The sequence below is a fragment of the Schistocerca americana genome, chromosome 7 (assembly GCF_021461395.2).
Source record: "Schistocerca americana isolate TAMUIC-IGC-003095 chromosome 7, iqSchAmer2.1, whole genome shotgun sequence".
Classification (NCBI taxonomy): domain Eukaryota; kingdom Metazoa; phylum Arthropoda; class Insecta; order Orthoptera; family Acrididae; genus Schistocerca; species Schistocerca americana.
This window is the reverse complement of record NC_060125.1, coordinates 570,928,461-570,944,909: the sequence shown is the minus strand read 5'-3', so window position 1 is coordinate 570,944,909 and position 16,449 is coordinate 570,928,461. Positions and strand designations below refer to the sequence as shown.

At 41.4% G+C, this 16,449-nt stretch overlaps 1 protein-coding gene across 1 annotated transcript in view; it reads left to right on the top strand.

Annotated features, from left to right (window-relative positions):
- The window catches only part of LOC124622368, a 49,560-nt gene extending 33,512 nt beyond the window's left edge, over nucleotides 1-16,048 (top strand). The window contains exons 4-6 of the mRNA XM_047148046.1: nucleotides 1,278-1,342; nucleotides 2,380-2,463; nucleotides 15,864-16,048. Of these exons, the coding sequence (XP_047004002.1) occupies nucleotides 1,278-1,342; nucleotides 2,380-2,463; nucleotides 15,864-15,985 (271 nt within the window). The 3' untranslated portion in view covers nucleotides 15,986-16,048. The remainder of the gene's footprint in view (nucleotides 1-1,277; nucleotides 1,343-2,379; nucleotides 2,464-15,863) is intronic.
- Nucleotides 16,049-16,449: the final 401 nt, after the last annotated feature.

Below are 16,449 nucleotides of genomic sequence, written 5' to 3'. Positions count from 1 at the left end.
TATCCTAAGGACAAACACACACACCCATGCCCGAGGGAGGACGCGAACCTCCGCCGGGACCAGCCCAAGCATTAATTAATTGGCACGTTCTATTTTGCCTCTCTCTGGGGAAGTAGCAGCTATTGCGTCCAGTGAACTAAATTTTGCATCATTGCACAGTGCCTTATAGACGGGGGTGCTCAATTGCTGCTGTCTCCCTTCTTCCGTGAAGGATTCACAATCACAAATCGGTTGCTGTGTATTTTTCTGTGTAAATATTCATGGTACGCACTGTTTCCTGTCAAACCCCGAACAAGATAGCGATTCAATCATTTAGATTTTCTCCCTGAGAACCAATGGCAGAGGGCTTCCGATTCTCCTCCCATAAATACATAGAACGCCCTCTCACAGAGATTCTATTGTCTTCTTGAGTCCTAAGAATTTTATTTACTCTACTGTTTCCAAATTTCTTCATTTTGAGTAGTTGGCTGCAATTTCTCTGATATACAGACGAAGAGAACACATAATGAATAGTAGCGTCGTATACCACTTGAAAAATAAAAATCCGAAGTGGTAGATCGGTACCTGAACCTTGATATTGAGATTAACATGTATCCATTCATCACATGGTCTATCCGATTGGCCCATCCGAAGGGCGCTTTCATCCCTCAAAAATTAAGAGACACCCGCTGTGTTAACTGATTGTTTCTCTTTTTATCTTACCTGTCAAAGTTCATTTTCTTTACGAGATCTATCGTAGTGTTCTTTCGGGTGTTGATTCTATTTCATGTTCAGTATTCCGACGACCGACTCATTCGTCTTCTGTTCGGTGACCAGGCAGCGAGCACGCAAAACAGCTAAACTCGCAGAACCTGAAGAAACTGACTGGGTTGACCGTCGAAAAATGGTTCAAATGGCTCTGAGCACTATGCGACTTAACTTCTGAGGTCTTCAGCCGCCTAGAACTTAGAACTGATTAAACCTAACTAACCTAAGGACAGCACACACATCCATGCCCGAGGCAGGATTCGAACCTGCGACCGTAGCGGTCGCTCGGTTCCAGACTGTAGCGCCTAGAACCGCACGGCCACTCCGGCCGGCGTTGACCGTTGAAATACTCGTATTGTGCATAAAATGGAACACCAGAAAGTACACCATGAATCATTAACGCCGAGGAAACCCGGTACATCTCATCTTTTAAAGATCTGTTAAAGTGGAATATCGAGACCTGTATAATATGTAGCTATAACTGTAAGATGACCACGTGCATTAATTTTTGTAAAAAATTTATTTTCCAGTCTTCCTTGGCATGCTCTCGGCAAATTCAACGGCAACCGCATGGACAGCAAAGTGGACGGCATATGTAAGTGAGACTTCTCTGTGCAGCGAAAGAAACAATTTATGCGAACATATCGGGTCTAAGGTTCTTTGTACGCTTCATATTCATGACGAATGCCATTTTTGATAAGCAAAGATCTTCCATCTCTGTACAGAATATTTATTCCTCGACAGATGTCCAGCATTTAATCACATCTACATAGGCAATATGTACAATGATGGTAAAGTCGTCTGAGTCCTTTAGCAGCGTCATTTCCTTCTTAAAAACTCCTTCAGTGCAAAACAACAATAATATTTTGGATTCACCTTCTCTTTCAATATCGGCTCTCAGCATTTTACCAAATAACGACAGCCTCATGGCAGTGCGAAAATTTGTGCCCAGTAACACCAGTTCGTGGGCTGTAAAAGCACAGGAAAAATACCTATTTATTATAAGAGTTGAGCCGTCTATGGGAACAATTGTAACCCTAAAGAAGATCGCAGCAGAGAGACTGAAAAGTTGTGCACTGAAGAAATTTAAATGTGAAGACAAGGATAAGTAACGATTGAGAATATTTTACCATCAATGACAAAGCACACGAAAGCATGCAAACTTAAAATATACACTGCCTAATAGCACCTAACGTTACTTTCATCAGAAAGAACGGCAGACACTCGTGTTTATTAGCTGATCGCTTTTGGTGTATCAGTGTAAACCGCGGGAAAGGTGACATGTACTTTTGATTCCACCTTGTGTTGCTAGTTGCCATCTATTAACACTGTGTTTTTTTCAAGTCCCTTATTATCAAATTAATGTTGAGAACTACTAAGCAGAGTACACATTGCGTACCTGGATGCGATTAATACCATTGTAAGTTTCATGATAATCGGGTAGCAATCAAACACAGATCAAAGAATAAATACTGGGCATGCAGCTTCGTGTTTGCTTGTCCAGAATTTCATACATCACGCACATTCTAGCTGAAATTACCTCACTGTTTTACAATTAATGCATGGTTTTTTCTTTGTACAATGAGAGATAATTTGTGTCAACCTGTACTCTCTAACTGATTTGTGCTGCAGGGGACCTTCCGCTGAGCGGCCCGCATAACATCGTCTACACCGACGCCGAGATCTTCATAGAACACTTCTGCGTGGCGGGAGTCGGTAAGTTTCAGTTCCCAGCAGAAGTTGGACCACGAGCGCCGTGAAAATGTTGAGTGAGGGTGGGGGAGGAGTGCATCCCACGATGTGAAGAATGGCTGGAGGCTTCTTTCGGTATTGTCAGTTTAATTGCCACATGACTACTGCGGCTTCTGACCATGACTCCTCAGTGAAGGCAGGACTTGATACTGCTCTGCAGACATACTAGTAACAGTTGTTTCATTTCAGTTAAATGTTCTCGACTTCATAACACGGACATTGGACAGACTACAGATGTCTAAACCGACTCTCTGGTGAAAATCGTGAAGATGAAAGGGACAATAGACGCTATGTAGTGTGTGGTGCGTCTATCGAGCCTCAGGTCAACACTGTCAGAAGTTACTGGACATCCTGATTCAGTGTGATTCCTGAAATCACAGGCTACGTATCCGAGGGTACCTACATGCAGGCTGACTAATACAAGCGTTAACTAATACGTACAGGGTTATTACAAATGATTGAAGCGATTTCACAGCTCTACAATAACTTTATTATTTGAGATATTTTCACAATGCTTTGCACACACATACAAAAACTCAAAAAGTTTTTTTAGGCATTCACAAATGTTCGATATGTGCCCCTTTAGTGATTCGGCAGACATCAAGCCGATAATCAAGTTCCTCCCACACTCAGCGCAGCATGTTCCCATCAATGAGTTCGAAAGCATCGTTGATGCGAGCTCGCAGTTCTGGCATGTTTCTTGGTAGAGGAGGTTTAAACACTGAATCTTTCACGTAACCCCGCAGAAAGAAATCGCATGAGGTTAAGTCGGGAGAGCGTGGAGGCCATGACATGAATTGTTGATCATGATCTCCACCACGACCGATCCATCGGTTTTCCAATCTCCTGTTTAAGAAATGCTTCTGCTTTAGCCTTTTCCGTAAGATTTTCCAAACCGTCAGTTGTGGTACGTTTAGCTCCCTGCTTGCTTTATTCGTCGACTTCCGCGGCTACGCATGAAACTTGCCCGCACGCGTTCAACCGTTTCTTCGCTCACTGCAGGCCGACCCGTTGATTTCCCCTTACAGAGGCATCCAGAAGCTTTAAACTGCGCATACCATCGCCGAATGGAGTTAGCAGTTGGTGGATCTTTGTTGAACTTCGTCCTGAAGTGTCGTTGCACTGTTGTGACTGACTGATGTGAGTGCATTTCAAGCACGACATACGCTTTCTCGGCTCCTGTCGCCGTTTTGTCTCTCTGCGCTCTCGAGCGCTCTGGCGGCAGAAACCTGAAGTGCGGCTTCAGTCGAACAAAACTTTATGAGTTTTTCCACGTATCTGTAGTGTGTCGTGACCATAAGTCAATGAATGGAGCTACAGTGAATTTATGAAATCGCTTCAATCATTTGTAATAGCCCTGTATGTTCAGAGGCAATTCCGACTTCATGTCTCTTAATCTAAGCAAGACTTAAGGAAAATAAGGACGCTGTCATGTTGCTGTTGTAGTGATCTTCAGTCCGAAGACTGGTTTGACGTAGCTCTACATGTTATTCTTCCCTGTGCAGGCCTCTTCATCTCAGAAGTACTACTTCAGCCTCCATCCGTTTGCACCTCATTACTGTGTTCATGCTACAATTTGTATCCTCTTACACTTTCCTCGATGATACTTTGATTGCTCAGAATGTGTCAACTTGTACCATAATTTACTTTTCACCCCAATACGGTTCGGTAACTCCTCATTAGTCACGCGATCTATCCATCCAATCTTCGACTTTCCTATTTAGCACCACATACCAAAAGCTTATATTTTCATCTTGTCATAGTTGTTTGTCGACCAAGTTTCACATCTCTAGAAGGTTACACTCCAGACATTTACCTTCGGAAAAGACTTCCCAACACATCACTTTATACTACATGTTAATAAATCATCAGTGTCTGGTACCTTTAGTACCTCGTTTCTTCATCTAATTCTCTCAGCGTTGCCTGGGCCAATTCGACTACGTTCCATTACCGTCGTTTTATTTTTGTTGGTGTTATCTTATAACCTCTTTTCTAGACACTATACACACCGTTCTACACCCACATTTCTACATCTCTACTCCGAAAGCCAGCATGCGGTGTGCGGTGGAGGGTACTTCGTGTACTACGGTCACATCCGCCCATTTCCTGTTACAGTCGCCAATGGTTCTTGGGAAGAACGGCGGCCGTTACACCTCCACGTGGACTCGAATCTCTCTGATTTTACTTGTATGGTATTTTTGTGAGATATACGGGCATAAAGGAGGAAGAAATATATGTTTTGATTCTTCTAGGAAAGCACTCTCTCGGAACTTGAACTGTAAGCGAAGCCGTTATACAGCGACTACCAATGAGGTTGGTTGTCTATCTCCGTGACGCTTTCGTACTCACTGAATGAAGGCGTAAATAAACGCGCTGCTGTTCTTTGTATCTTCTCTACTTCCTCTATCAATTATATCTAGTATGGATCCAACACTGACGAGTAGTATTCAACGACGGTTTAGGAAGCTACCTCCTTTGTTGAGGAACTAAATTTCCTCGCGATTCGTCCAATTCCTGCGATTAGTTTTACGTGGTGGTTGCACTTTAAATACACTACTGGCCATTAAAATTGCTACACCAAGAAGAAATGTAGATGATAAACGGGTATTCAGTGGACAAATATATTATACTAGAACTGACATGTGATTACATTTTCACGCAGTTTGGGTCCATAGATCCTGAGAAATCAGTACCCAGAACAACCACCTCTGGCCGTAATAACGGCCTTGATACGCCTGGGCATTGAGTCAAACAGATCTTGGATGGCGTGTATAGGTACAGCTGCCCATGCAGCTTCAACACGATAGCACAGTTCATCAAGAGTAGTGGCTGGCGTATTGTGACGAACCAGTTGCTCGGCCACTATTGACCAGACGTTTTCAGTTGCTGAGGGATCTGGAGAATGTACTGGCCATGGCAGCAGCCGAACATTTTCTGTATCCAGAAAGGCCCGTACAGGACCTGCAACATGCGGTCCTCCATTACCCCATAATTATTTGCATATCACAGCAAATTCTTCCTGTCGGTTAAATTTCGCGTCTGTAGCACGTCATCTACGTGGTATAGCAATTTTAATGGCCAGTAGTGTAGCTCCGTACACCTAGCCCTAGATATTTTGTGGAAGTAACTTCTTCCAGTGATTGTTGTACAATTGTGTAAGCAAAAAGTAATGGGTCATTATGTATATGCAATACGTTACGTTAGTTACTATAGGTTACCCGTCTTGAGCTGACTGCAGTTTAATTAAAAAGAATTACACCAGACGCTTTTCGGCCAGCCGCTGCGGTCGAGCAGTTCTAGGCGCTTCAGTCTGGAACCGCGAGACCGCTATAGTCGCAGGTTCGAATCCTGCCTCAGGCATGGATGTGTGTGATGTCCTTAGGTTAGTTAGGTTTAAGTAGTTCTAAGTTCTAGGGGACTGATGACCACAGTTGTTACGTGCCATAGTGCTCAGAGTAATTTGAACCAGACGCGTTTCGCTTTCATTTATAAAGCATCTTCCTTGGTTATTCTGAAAATTGGATACATACTTTTGTACATAATTGGCTGTTTCAGGTTAAAAACAGCGTTTTGTGTATAAAGTTGATAAGCAAGTGACTTACTGTGTTTCTCTCCTTGTTAGCAGCGGTTGGCGTCGAAAGATTTCGTTTCACATTTGCACTTAGCAGTTTTTGGCATTCTGCAATATTGCGTGTGCTGCGCTATTTACATTTCACTTTTGTAAGTGTTTCTCATTCCGCACTACGACAGTGTTTATGTCTGTTCGTTTCCTTTCATTCATCTTGTGATTGTTGCCAACCTGTAAAACTAATTTGTGTGTGTGTGTGTGTGTGTGTGTGTGTGTGTGTGTATGTGTGTGTGTGTGTGAGTTAATGAAATATTTTTTTTAATTGTCAGACAATTACAGATACAAACAATTTGCAAAAAAGAAATGAACACCATAATACAAACAGCCACAAACAATGGATACAAAGGGAACTTAGTAACAAACCTCAACAAGAAAATCAAGAAACAGAAAAGAAGAAATACCCGGCTGTCACCAACACAAGGACAAAATCACACACAAACGAATACACAAAATACAAGAATAGAAACAACACAAAGTGTGAGATAAACAGAAAGTAAAAGATGGTACACAATGACACACAACCACAAATACACACTCAAAAAAACGAGGCATAAAAATAACCTACCAAACCAACAACCCAGTTCAGAAAGGGACCAATGACCCACGAGTTTGGTCCCTTCCCCCAACCCCCCCCCCCCCCCTCTAAACCTACCAACCAATCAATTCAGAAATACTTATCAAAAATGATAGGAAAAAATGATCTGTATCAGAAAACAGAAATATACCAACTGAAATGCAGTACATGTGATGGAAGATACATAGATCAAACCAAGAGGACATTTGACTCCAGGTACAAAAAACATGTAAGAGCATGGAAATATAGAACAAATTCAACTTCTGCAGAACGTCTACATCAACACCGACATAAAATTACAACCAGAGACACAGACATGGAAATATAAGGATAAACAACAACAAAAAACACCGCCTCACCGTACAAGGAAACTACCACAACCATAAACCACAACAGACAAGAAACAACTCATAAATAAGTTTCCTTTAATTTACGTCTATGATCACAAACTTTTTATTAACAGATTACCGGTTTCGGTCTTTAACGACCATCATCAGATCTGTTTCATAAAAACAAAGTCCTACTGTTCTGCAGCCATAGTGGCAACGTAAAATGTAAAATGCGGAATCAGCATCAGCATCGTCAAATACATATAAATAACATCACATGCATTAGTCATGCTGCTGACAACATATGCACGAGTCATGCTACTGACAACATGACTCATGCATTTGATGTGATTGATATGTATTTGACGATGCTGGTGCTGATTCCGCATTTAACATTTTACGATGCCACTATGGCTGCAGAACATTTGGACTTTGTTTTTATGAAACAGATCTGATAATGGTCATTAAAGACTGAAACCGGTAATCTGTTAACAAAAAGTTTGTGACCATAGAGGTAAATTAAAAGAAACTTATTGTATATACGCGTCACTGTTTTTTCGCGACAATGTCGCAGCTTGTGAAACAAGTCATAAATGATCGGACCAACTTGGCAAATCACACACTCTTTGACTGACTGACCACTTAACATAACACTAAATGTACACATAGAACCACAGGCTCCATTTACCATCACCATCTCCTGCCAGATTCTGTCCTATAATCACCGTCCAAGCCTATCCCCATTCTCTTCCCCCCCCCCCCCAACCCACGCAAAAAAAGACAAAGAAAAGTTAACCTCTCGCGTCTCTATCTGCATAAAAGATAATTTAGCATATTCACTAGCTTAGCTCTCTCACACACACAGACACACACACACACTAAAGAAACAAAGAAGTAGTTTCCCAAGTTGGAAACACTCACAAAGTGAACGAAAGCAAAGTAACAAACATAAACACTGTTGCAGTGCGGAGTGGGAAACAGTTAATGTAAGTGAAGTGTAAGTAACGCAACGCATGAAACGAAGTCTTTTGACGCCAACCGCTGCTGACAAGGAGGGAAGGAGCAGAATATGCAAAGAAACACCGTACGTCACTTGCACGCCAACTTTATAAACAACACGCAGTTTTTACTCCAAACCAGCAAAAAGTGTATCCAATTTGCAGAATAACCACGGAAGATGCTTTATAAGTAAAAGCAAAAAGTGTATGGTGTAATACTTTTTTATTAAATTGCTGTTCGCTCAAGATGGATGACCTATAGTAATAGATTTTAACAGCTACTGCGGAAGATGGGTACGCAAACGAACGTAATACGCCACATTTGTTTGTGTTGCGGATGAATTGCCACTCCCTGCACCAAACGACGATCCTCTGCAGATCTGATTGCACGTCGCTACAACTTTCTAGTGCGGCGACTTCTCTGTATACAACAGCATACTCCGAGAAAACCCTCGTGGAACTTTGTATGTTGTCTACTATGTCATTTATATACACTGCTCAAAAGTAATGGACCTATAAAAATCTCCCGGGGTAAGGCCGAAGTCGCTTGTACGTCTGAAGACTTCTTTAAATTGAGAATGACATGGTGTGTTTTATTTGCTCTAAAATCTTCAGTCCAGTCACACAGTTGCTCTATTATTCTGTGCATTTGTATTTTGTTCGCTAGGCGGCAGTGTGAAATTGTATCGAATGCCTTCCGGAAGTATGCGGCATCTACCTGGGAGCCCGTATGTGCTGCCTTCTGACTTTCTGAGTCCCATGGGTTTCACACGATCCTTGTTTTCGGAACCCATGTTGATCCCTACAGAGAAGGTTTTGGATCTTCAGAAATTTCATAACATGCGAGCACAATACATTTTCCTAATTCTACGACTGACCGACGTCACCGATGTGGGCCTATAGTTTTTTTGCGTCAGCTCGACAACCCTTTTTGAAAATAGGAATGTCCTGTGTTTTTTCCAGTCATCTGTAACACATTTCTCTCCCAGAGACCTACGGTACTCTGCCGCTAGCCAAGGGCCAAGTTCTTTCACATACTCCATGCAGAATCATACTGGTATTCCGTCAGCATCGCCTTTCCTAGTCCTTTGCGTGTCTAACAGATCTACAACGTCATCGGCAAACCTGTAAGTTTTTATTTGCTCTCCCTAAACTTTAATTTCCTCAAATTTTACTTTCATTTCCTTTACTGCTACTTTCAGAATTTCAAGCAGTGTATTCAACATCCTCAAAAGTTTTACCTAAGTGTACAAATACTATAAATGTAGGTTTTCTCTTCTTTAATCTATCTTCGGATCAGTCGTATCATGTCCGTACATTTCTCTGGAACTTAAAATGGTATTCTCAGAGGTCGGCTTCTACCAGCGTCTCCATTCTTCTCTGTAAATAATTCCTGCCAGTACTTTGCAACCTTGACATATTAAACTGACAGATTCACAATGTTATGACTCCCAGTAATTACTTTCATATCACCAAGAAATATGTCCGATAATGTTCAGTGATGTAATATTCTTAACATTATCATAATTTACGTTTAATATACAATATGAAGAGGCAAGGATAATTATGGAAGAACGAGAAAGTTCGCGCATTAGTTAAGACGTAAAACAGGATACATACAGTCTTTCTGAAATACTGTATAACTTCTATATAGAACAAGCAAAGAGGGTAAAGAAAAGATCGGACGTGAGATTACAGGTTCAACGTACATCAGTGATAAATACACGCTGATGACATTCCTATCGTTTGTGAAAGTCACGAAGAATTACTGCGCCTTTTAAACTGAATGAACAGTCTGTTGAACAAAGTATATGGTCGAAGAGTAAAACGAAGAAGGAAGTTTTTTGTTGATTCGGGCCTGCAGAAAAGTTTCCGCCAGATAACGACATTATTATAAAGAAAGTGCAAAATAGCTGCAAAGTAGTTAACAGTCTTTATTTCACTACAGATCAGTTTGGTTTTCATCGTCATTTTCAAGTAACCTCAGAATACAATGTTGGTAAGATCATTTCCGTACTTCATACCCGTTGTATTTTTGGTTGATTACATATTGGTACTTACGTCTAGGTGAACTACCCCTCCATATTACATGATACTAAACTGTCTCGTAACTGACACTGGTTAGTTGTTAGTAAAACTATCTAACTGTAATATTTGTTATTCGTTGTATATGTTTTGACTACATTTCGTCTCGTTATGCCGATATAGAAGTTATTGCAGTTGTTTCAGGTGATTTAATATGTACCTGGATATTCTGAGGGTTTCGTGGTACATGAAAGTACTATTTGACCTAGGTGATCAGTCGTTGTGTACATTGTATATAACTAGGTCGAATATCCAACAAAATAAATGCACTGTTCAAAATCACAAATATACAGCTAGACTCTCCTACTAAAAGCCACCTCAAAATAAAATTACATTCGGGCAATGGTTCATGGTGTGGTTCAAATGGCTGGCTCTGAGCACTATGCGACTTAACTTCTGAGGTCGTCAGTCGCCTAGAACTTAGATCGAATTAAACCTAACTAACCTAAGGACATCACACACATCCATGCCCGAGGCAGGATTCGAACCTGCGACCGGAGCGGCCGCTCGGTTCCAGACTGTAGCGCCTAGAACCGCACGGTCACTCCGGCCGGCCATGGTGTGGGTTCCTGTAGTCATGTCCTAGTTCATGAACCACGGGCAACGTATGAGTGGCCAAGTAAGTGGTCCCGACAGTCGGGATACCAGTTACTTTGGAATAAGGCTGGACATCTCGGACATATTCTGAGTTGTGGTCACCTTTGTGCTCATACGGCAAAGACTACCAAATCCACCGGTTAGTCCCTCAACCGTTAGGGGTAAAACTCAATGGGACTCGGGGCAATAAGGCTAGCAACCTGCTTCCCTGGTACTTTAAATATGATGCTGGCAACAATCAGAGTAAAATGCCTCGGACCTTTGGAGGTGACGGAGTCCCACCTCTAATTGACAAACCAGGGACTCCTAAGATACGACTCGGCAAACAAATTGTAATGAGATGGAGAGGTATTACTATCAATGGGAGCTACTCTGGGAAGAAGGTAGAGCTGGCAGAGGCTGCAAGTAAAATGGGGCTGGATGTTTTAGCTGTTAGTGACATTCGGGTAAGGGGTGAGAAAGAAGAGGAAGTGGGAGAATACAAGGTCTACCTGTCAGGAGTCAAAGCAGGAACAGCACAATGGGGTGTAGGGCTTTACGTCAGGAAAAAAATGGAACCCAGCATAGTTGCAATAAGGTATGTAAACGAACGACTGATGTGGATAGATTTGACAGTGTCTAGCAAGAAAATTAGGACTGTGTCAGTATATTCACATTGTGAAGGGCCAGATCAAGATAATATGGATAGTTTTTACGATGCACTCAGTGATGTAGTTGTTAGAGTAAAGGACAAGGACAGAGTTCTGCTCATGGGTGATTTTAATGCCAGGATTGGAAATCGAACAGAAGGGTATGTAAAGGTTATGGGTAAATTTGGAGAGGATATGGAGGCCAACAGGAACGGGAAACAACTCTTGGATTTCTGTGTCAGTATGGGCTTAGTAATCACAAACTCTTTTTTAAACATAAGAACATTCACCGGTATACTTTGGAAGAGAGGGGAACCAGATCTGTCATTGACTATATAATAACAGATCAGGAATTCAGGAAGGCTTTGAGGGACGCACGTGTATTCACGGGATTCTTTGATGACACTGATCATTATTTAATCTGCAGCGAAATTGGGATTATGAGGCCGAAAGTGCAGGAGGTCAGGTCCATATGTAGGAGGATAAGAGTGGAGAAACTTCAGGATAAGGAAATCAGGCACAAGTACATAACAATGATCTCAGAAAGGTACCAGATAGTTGAATGTAGTCAGTTACAGTCATTGGAAAAGGAATGTACAAGGTACAGGGACACAGTACTAGAAGTAGGCTAAAGAATGTCTTGGAACAGTAGTGTGTAAAGGTAGGATGAAGCAAACAGCTTGGTGGAATGACACAGTCAAGGCGGCCTGTAAAAGGAAAAAGAAGGCGTATCAAAAATGGCTACATACTAGAACTCAGGTAGACAGAGAAAGTTATGTTGAAGAAAGAAACAAAGCCAAACAGATAATTGCAGCATCCAAGAAGAAATCTTGGGAAGACTTTGGAAACAGGTTGGAGACTTTGGGTCAAGCTGCTGGAAACCATTCTGGAGTGTAATTAGCAGTCTTCGAAAGGGAGGTAAGAAGGAAATGACACGTATTTTGGTCGGTCAGGAAAACTGCTTGTGAATCCTGTGGATTCCTTGGGCAGATGGAGGGAATATTTTCAAGAGTTGCTCAATGTAGGTGAAAATACGATCAGTAATGTTTCAGACTTCGATGTACAATGGGATAGGAATGAGGATGGAAATAGGATCACATTTGAGGAAGTGGTGAAAATGGTCAATAGATTGCAGTGCAATAAAGCAGCTGGGGTGGGTGAAATTAAGTCGGAACTCATAAAATACAGTGGAATGTCAGGTCTTAAATGGCTACACAGCATAATTGAAATGGCCTGGGAGTCGGGACAGGTTCCATCAGACTGGACAAAAGAACTAATCACACCAATCTTTAAACATAGAAACAGAAAAAATTGTAACAACTACAGAGGTTTCTCTTTAATCAGCGCTGTGAGTTAAATCTTCTCAGGTATTGTTGAAAGGAAAGTGCGAGTAATAGTTGAGGACCAATTGGAAGAAAATCAGTGTGGGTTTAAGCCTCTTAGAGGTTGTCAGGACCAGATCTTTAGCTTGCGGCAAATAATGGAGAAGTGTTATGAATGGAACAGGGAATTGTATCTATGCTTTATAGATCTAGAAAAGGCATATGACCGGGTTCCTAGGAGGAAGTTATTGTCTGTTCTACGAGATTATGGAATTGGAGGCAAACTTCTGTAAGCAATGAAAGGTCTTTACATGGATAGTCAGTCAGCAGTTAGAGTTGACGCTAAATTGAGTTCATGCTTCAGAGTAGTTTAAGAGGTAAGACAAGTCTGCAATCAGTCTCCACTGTTGTTCATATTATATATGGATCATATGTTGAAAACAATAGACTGGATGGGTGAGATTAAGATGTGTGAACACAAAATAAGCAGTCTTGCATATGCGGATGACTTAGTTGTGATGGCAGATTCGATTGAAAGTTTGCAAAGTAATATTTCAGAGCTAGATCAGAAATGTAAGGACTATAGTATGAAGATTAGCATCTTCAAAACGAAAGTAATGTCAGTCGGAAAGAGATATAAACGGATTGAGTGCCAAATAGGAGGAAAAAAGAACAGGTGGACAGTTTCAAGTACTTAGGATGCATATTCTCACAGGATGGCAACATAGTGAAAGAACTGGAAGCGAGGTGTAGCAAAGCTAATGCAGTGAGTGCTCAGCTACGATCTACTCTCTTCTGCAAGAGGGAAGTCAGTACCAAGACTAAGTTATCTGTGCACCGTTCAATCTTTCGACCAACTTTGTTGTATGGGAGCGAAAGCTGGGTGGATTCAGGTTACCTTATCAATAAGGTTGAGGTTACGGATATGAAAGTAGCTAGGATGATTCCAGGTACTAGTAGATGGGAACAATGGCAGGAGGGTGTCCACAATGAGGAAATCAAAGAAAAACTGGGAATGAACTCTATAGATGTTGCAGTCAGGGCGAACAGGCTTAGATGGTGGGGTCATGTTACACGCATGGGAGAAGCAAGGTTACCCAAGAGACTCATGGGTTCAGCAGTAGAGGGTAGGAGGAGCCGGGGCAGACCAAGGAGAAGGTACCTGGATCCGGTTAAGAATGATTTTGAAGTAATAGGCTTAACATCAGAAGAGGCACCAATGTTAGCACGGAATAGGGGATCATGGAGGAATTTTATAAAGGGGACTATGCTCCAGACTGAACGATGAAAGGCATAATCAGTCTTAAATGATGATGATGATGATGATGATGGCAATACTAAATCCTCAGAATATGCTGACCCATGTCCACATAAAATCACATGCAACATCTGCAATAATATCTGCATCGGCCAAACTGGACGAAATGGTCACTATATTATGAGTAAATGAGTACTAGTCAAGTCTAATACTTTCCAGTTTGCTTTATATGCCTGATTTTTTTTCCCTGTTTACCTCTCTGGTCTCTGATGTCCCCTCCTAATATAAACTTCATCACTAATTTTGTTTCCCGTACTACAGAATGCGAATGTAATTCTTGTTGCTAATCCTGGGAAGAAGGTCCTTCTTTCTGCTGACAAACGTAATTACGTTGCACCACTGCTTACAGCTTCTAAAACTGTGACCTTGGCTTTACACTTCATGCATTATGTTTCTAAAATATCCTTATCAGCAGTAGCAGTAATTTTCCAAATTGCTGAATTACGACGGTAATTTACAAAGTCAGTGATCTCATGTTTGTCATCAAACTTCATTACTTCACCAAGCATTTGCCTCATACAGTGTAATTTTCTCGGAATGATACCTCCAGTACCTTTCTTCCCATAGATCACTCCGGTGTTCCTGTGGAGCAGAGATTCAATTCTGCTCTTCAGAATAATTTGAAAAAGAAGCAGACAAATCACTCTGAAATTGCGCAAGTGCTATTGTTTGCTTGATAAGCGCAGTCATTACGTTTGCTTCACTCTACAATTTTCTTTAATATACGTAAGGAACCATGTATCGTACGAAAGAAAGTAAAAAGCGAAACCGTACAGTGTACACCCTTCCCTAGACATGTGAGACAACTGGGGTCTTCTACTAAAACTCGTACCGGAAACGGGGTGTCATGACGGGCGCAAATTGGTGTATATTAATATCATACTTACTGCAGCTTTCTAACACCATTAACATGGTTCAGCATTTGCATATGGATACAGTCAATATGGTAATGTGTAGAGGATGATTCCGTAATGATGTTACGTCGGAGAAGGGTAAATGTATCTGTTTGAGGTAAGAGTTCCCAGTACGGAAACGACCGAACCGTAAAGTGGAAGCGAAAATCTACTCAAGTTATGCCTAACCGAGACCGAAAATACTAAGCCTACGGTACAGCAGTAATGAAATTCATTTCCTGCTACATTTGCAACTTTTATTCAATATGGCGTCACCAACTTCAATGCACGCATTGGACCGTCGCACAAAATTCTATCGTACCAGCTCTAATACCCCGGCGTCGTTTTAACAGTGTCACAGGTAGCAGGAATTCTTACCGGGGGATTCTCTTCAGTCTCGACAGACGTTTCGTACCCAAACTTTCCACATGACCCGAAAACAAGAAATCAGGTCGTTTGAGATCAGGTGAACACATTCGCCACGAAACAGGACCTCCTCTGCCTATTCACTTTTCAGGTAATATCTGATCCAGGTGCTTCAGTCCAAAATGAGGTGGGACTCCATCATGTTGGAACTACGTCCGTTGACGAATAACAAGTGCGATATATTTCAGTAACTTGGGAAGAACGTTTTTGTTAAACACTGTGTACGCTGATGCACGTATTACGCTGTCAGAGGTATCTGAGCCATTTTCGCTTATAAACTCCGACTCGGTCGTTTCCCAGCTAGGGTCCGTTACCACAGACCGGTACATTTAGTCATCACCGCTGAAAGTTCGTAAAATCGTAAGGAAATCATCCTGTAATATTTTCTTTTATATTCCTCAAATAATGTCGTGTTGAGCAAACAGTTCAATCAATCTGAACAAATAGCACTAGACCACTGCTGTCATGAAGTGAGGTTTCCTCACAAAACAGTTTTTAAGTTTCATGTCATTCAAAGCCTATGGAAGTAAATAAAAGTTCTGCTAACAACAAATTTTCCTTACAGAGACTTCGTTTATTCTGACAACCGAAGAGACTCTCAGCGACGAATTGGAAGCCAAGATCTGGGAAATCGTCGAGAATCATCCTGAGGTGAGCAAGTCGAGATACATGAAGGTAACCTGCTGACGACCTACGAGTGAAATCTACGAATGTACTTTTTTATGACAAATAAATACTGATTTCGGCATACATTTAATATTCACACATCTTAGTCTTCCTTGCCGTTCTAACAGCCACTATGTAAAATGCACTACAACAGTTTACTGGTCTATCAGCAATGTGAATTACCTTGTTTCGTCGAATAGCATTCCAGAAGAAGAAAGATTGTCTTTACTTCTATGATTCCTTCTCATATTCTCAGAGCATGTCCATTCCATTTTCGTGTTGATACTACTAAATAATTAGAAAAAAGTTCGGAAAGTAGGACTCTGATGCCCGCCAAATGACTGACTCAACACTTTAAATAGGAACAATATCTCACCACCACACTCAGATTGGGAATTCGAATAAACTTCGTTGCTGTCCCAGCTCATTGTAAAGGCTTAGGACATTTAATTTTGGCTATTACTTTGTCAACTCTTCTTAAATAA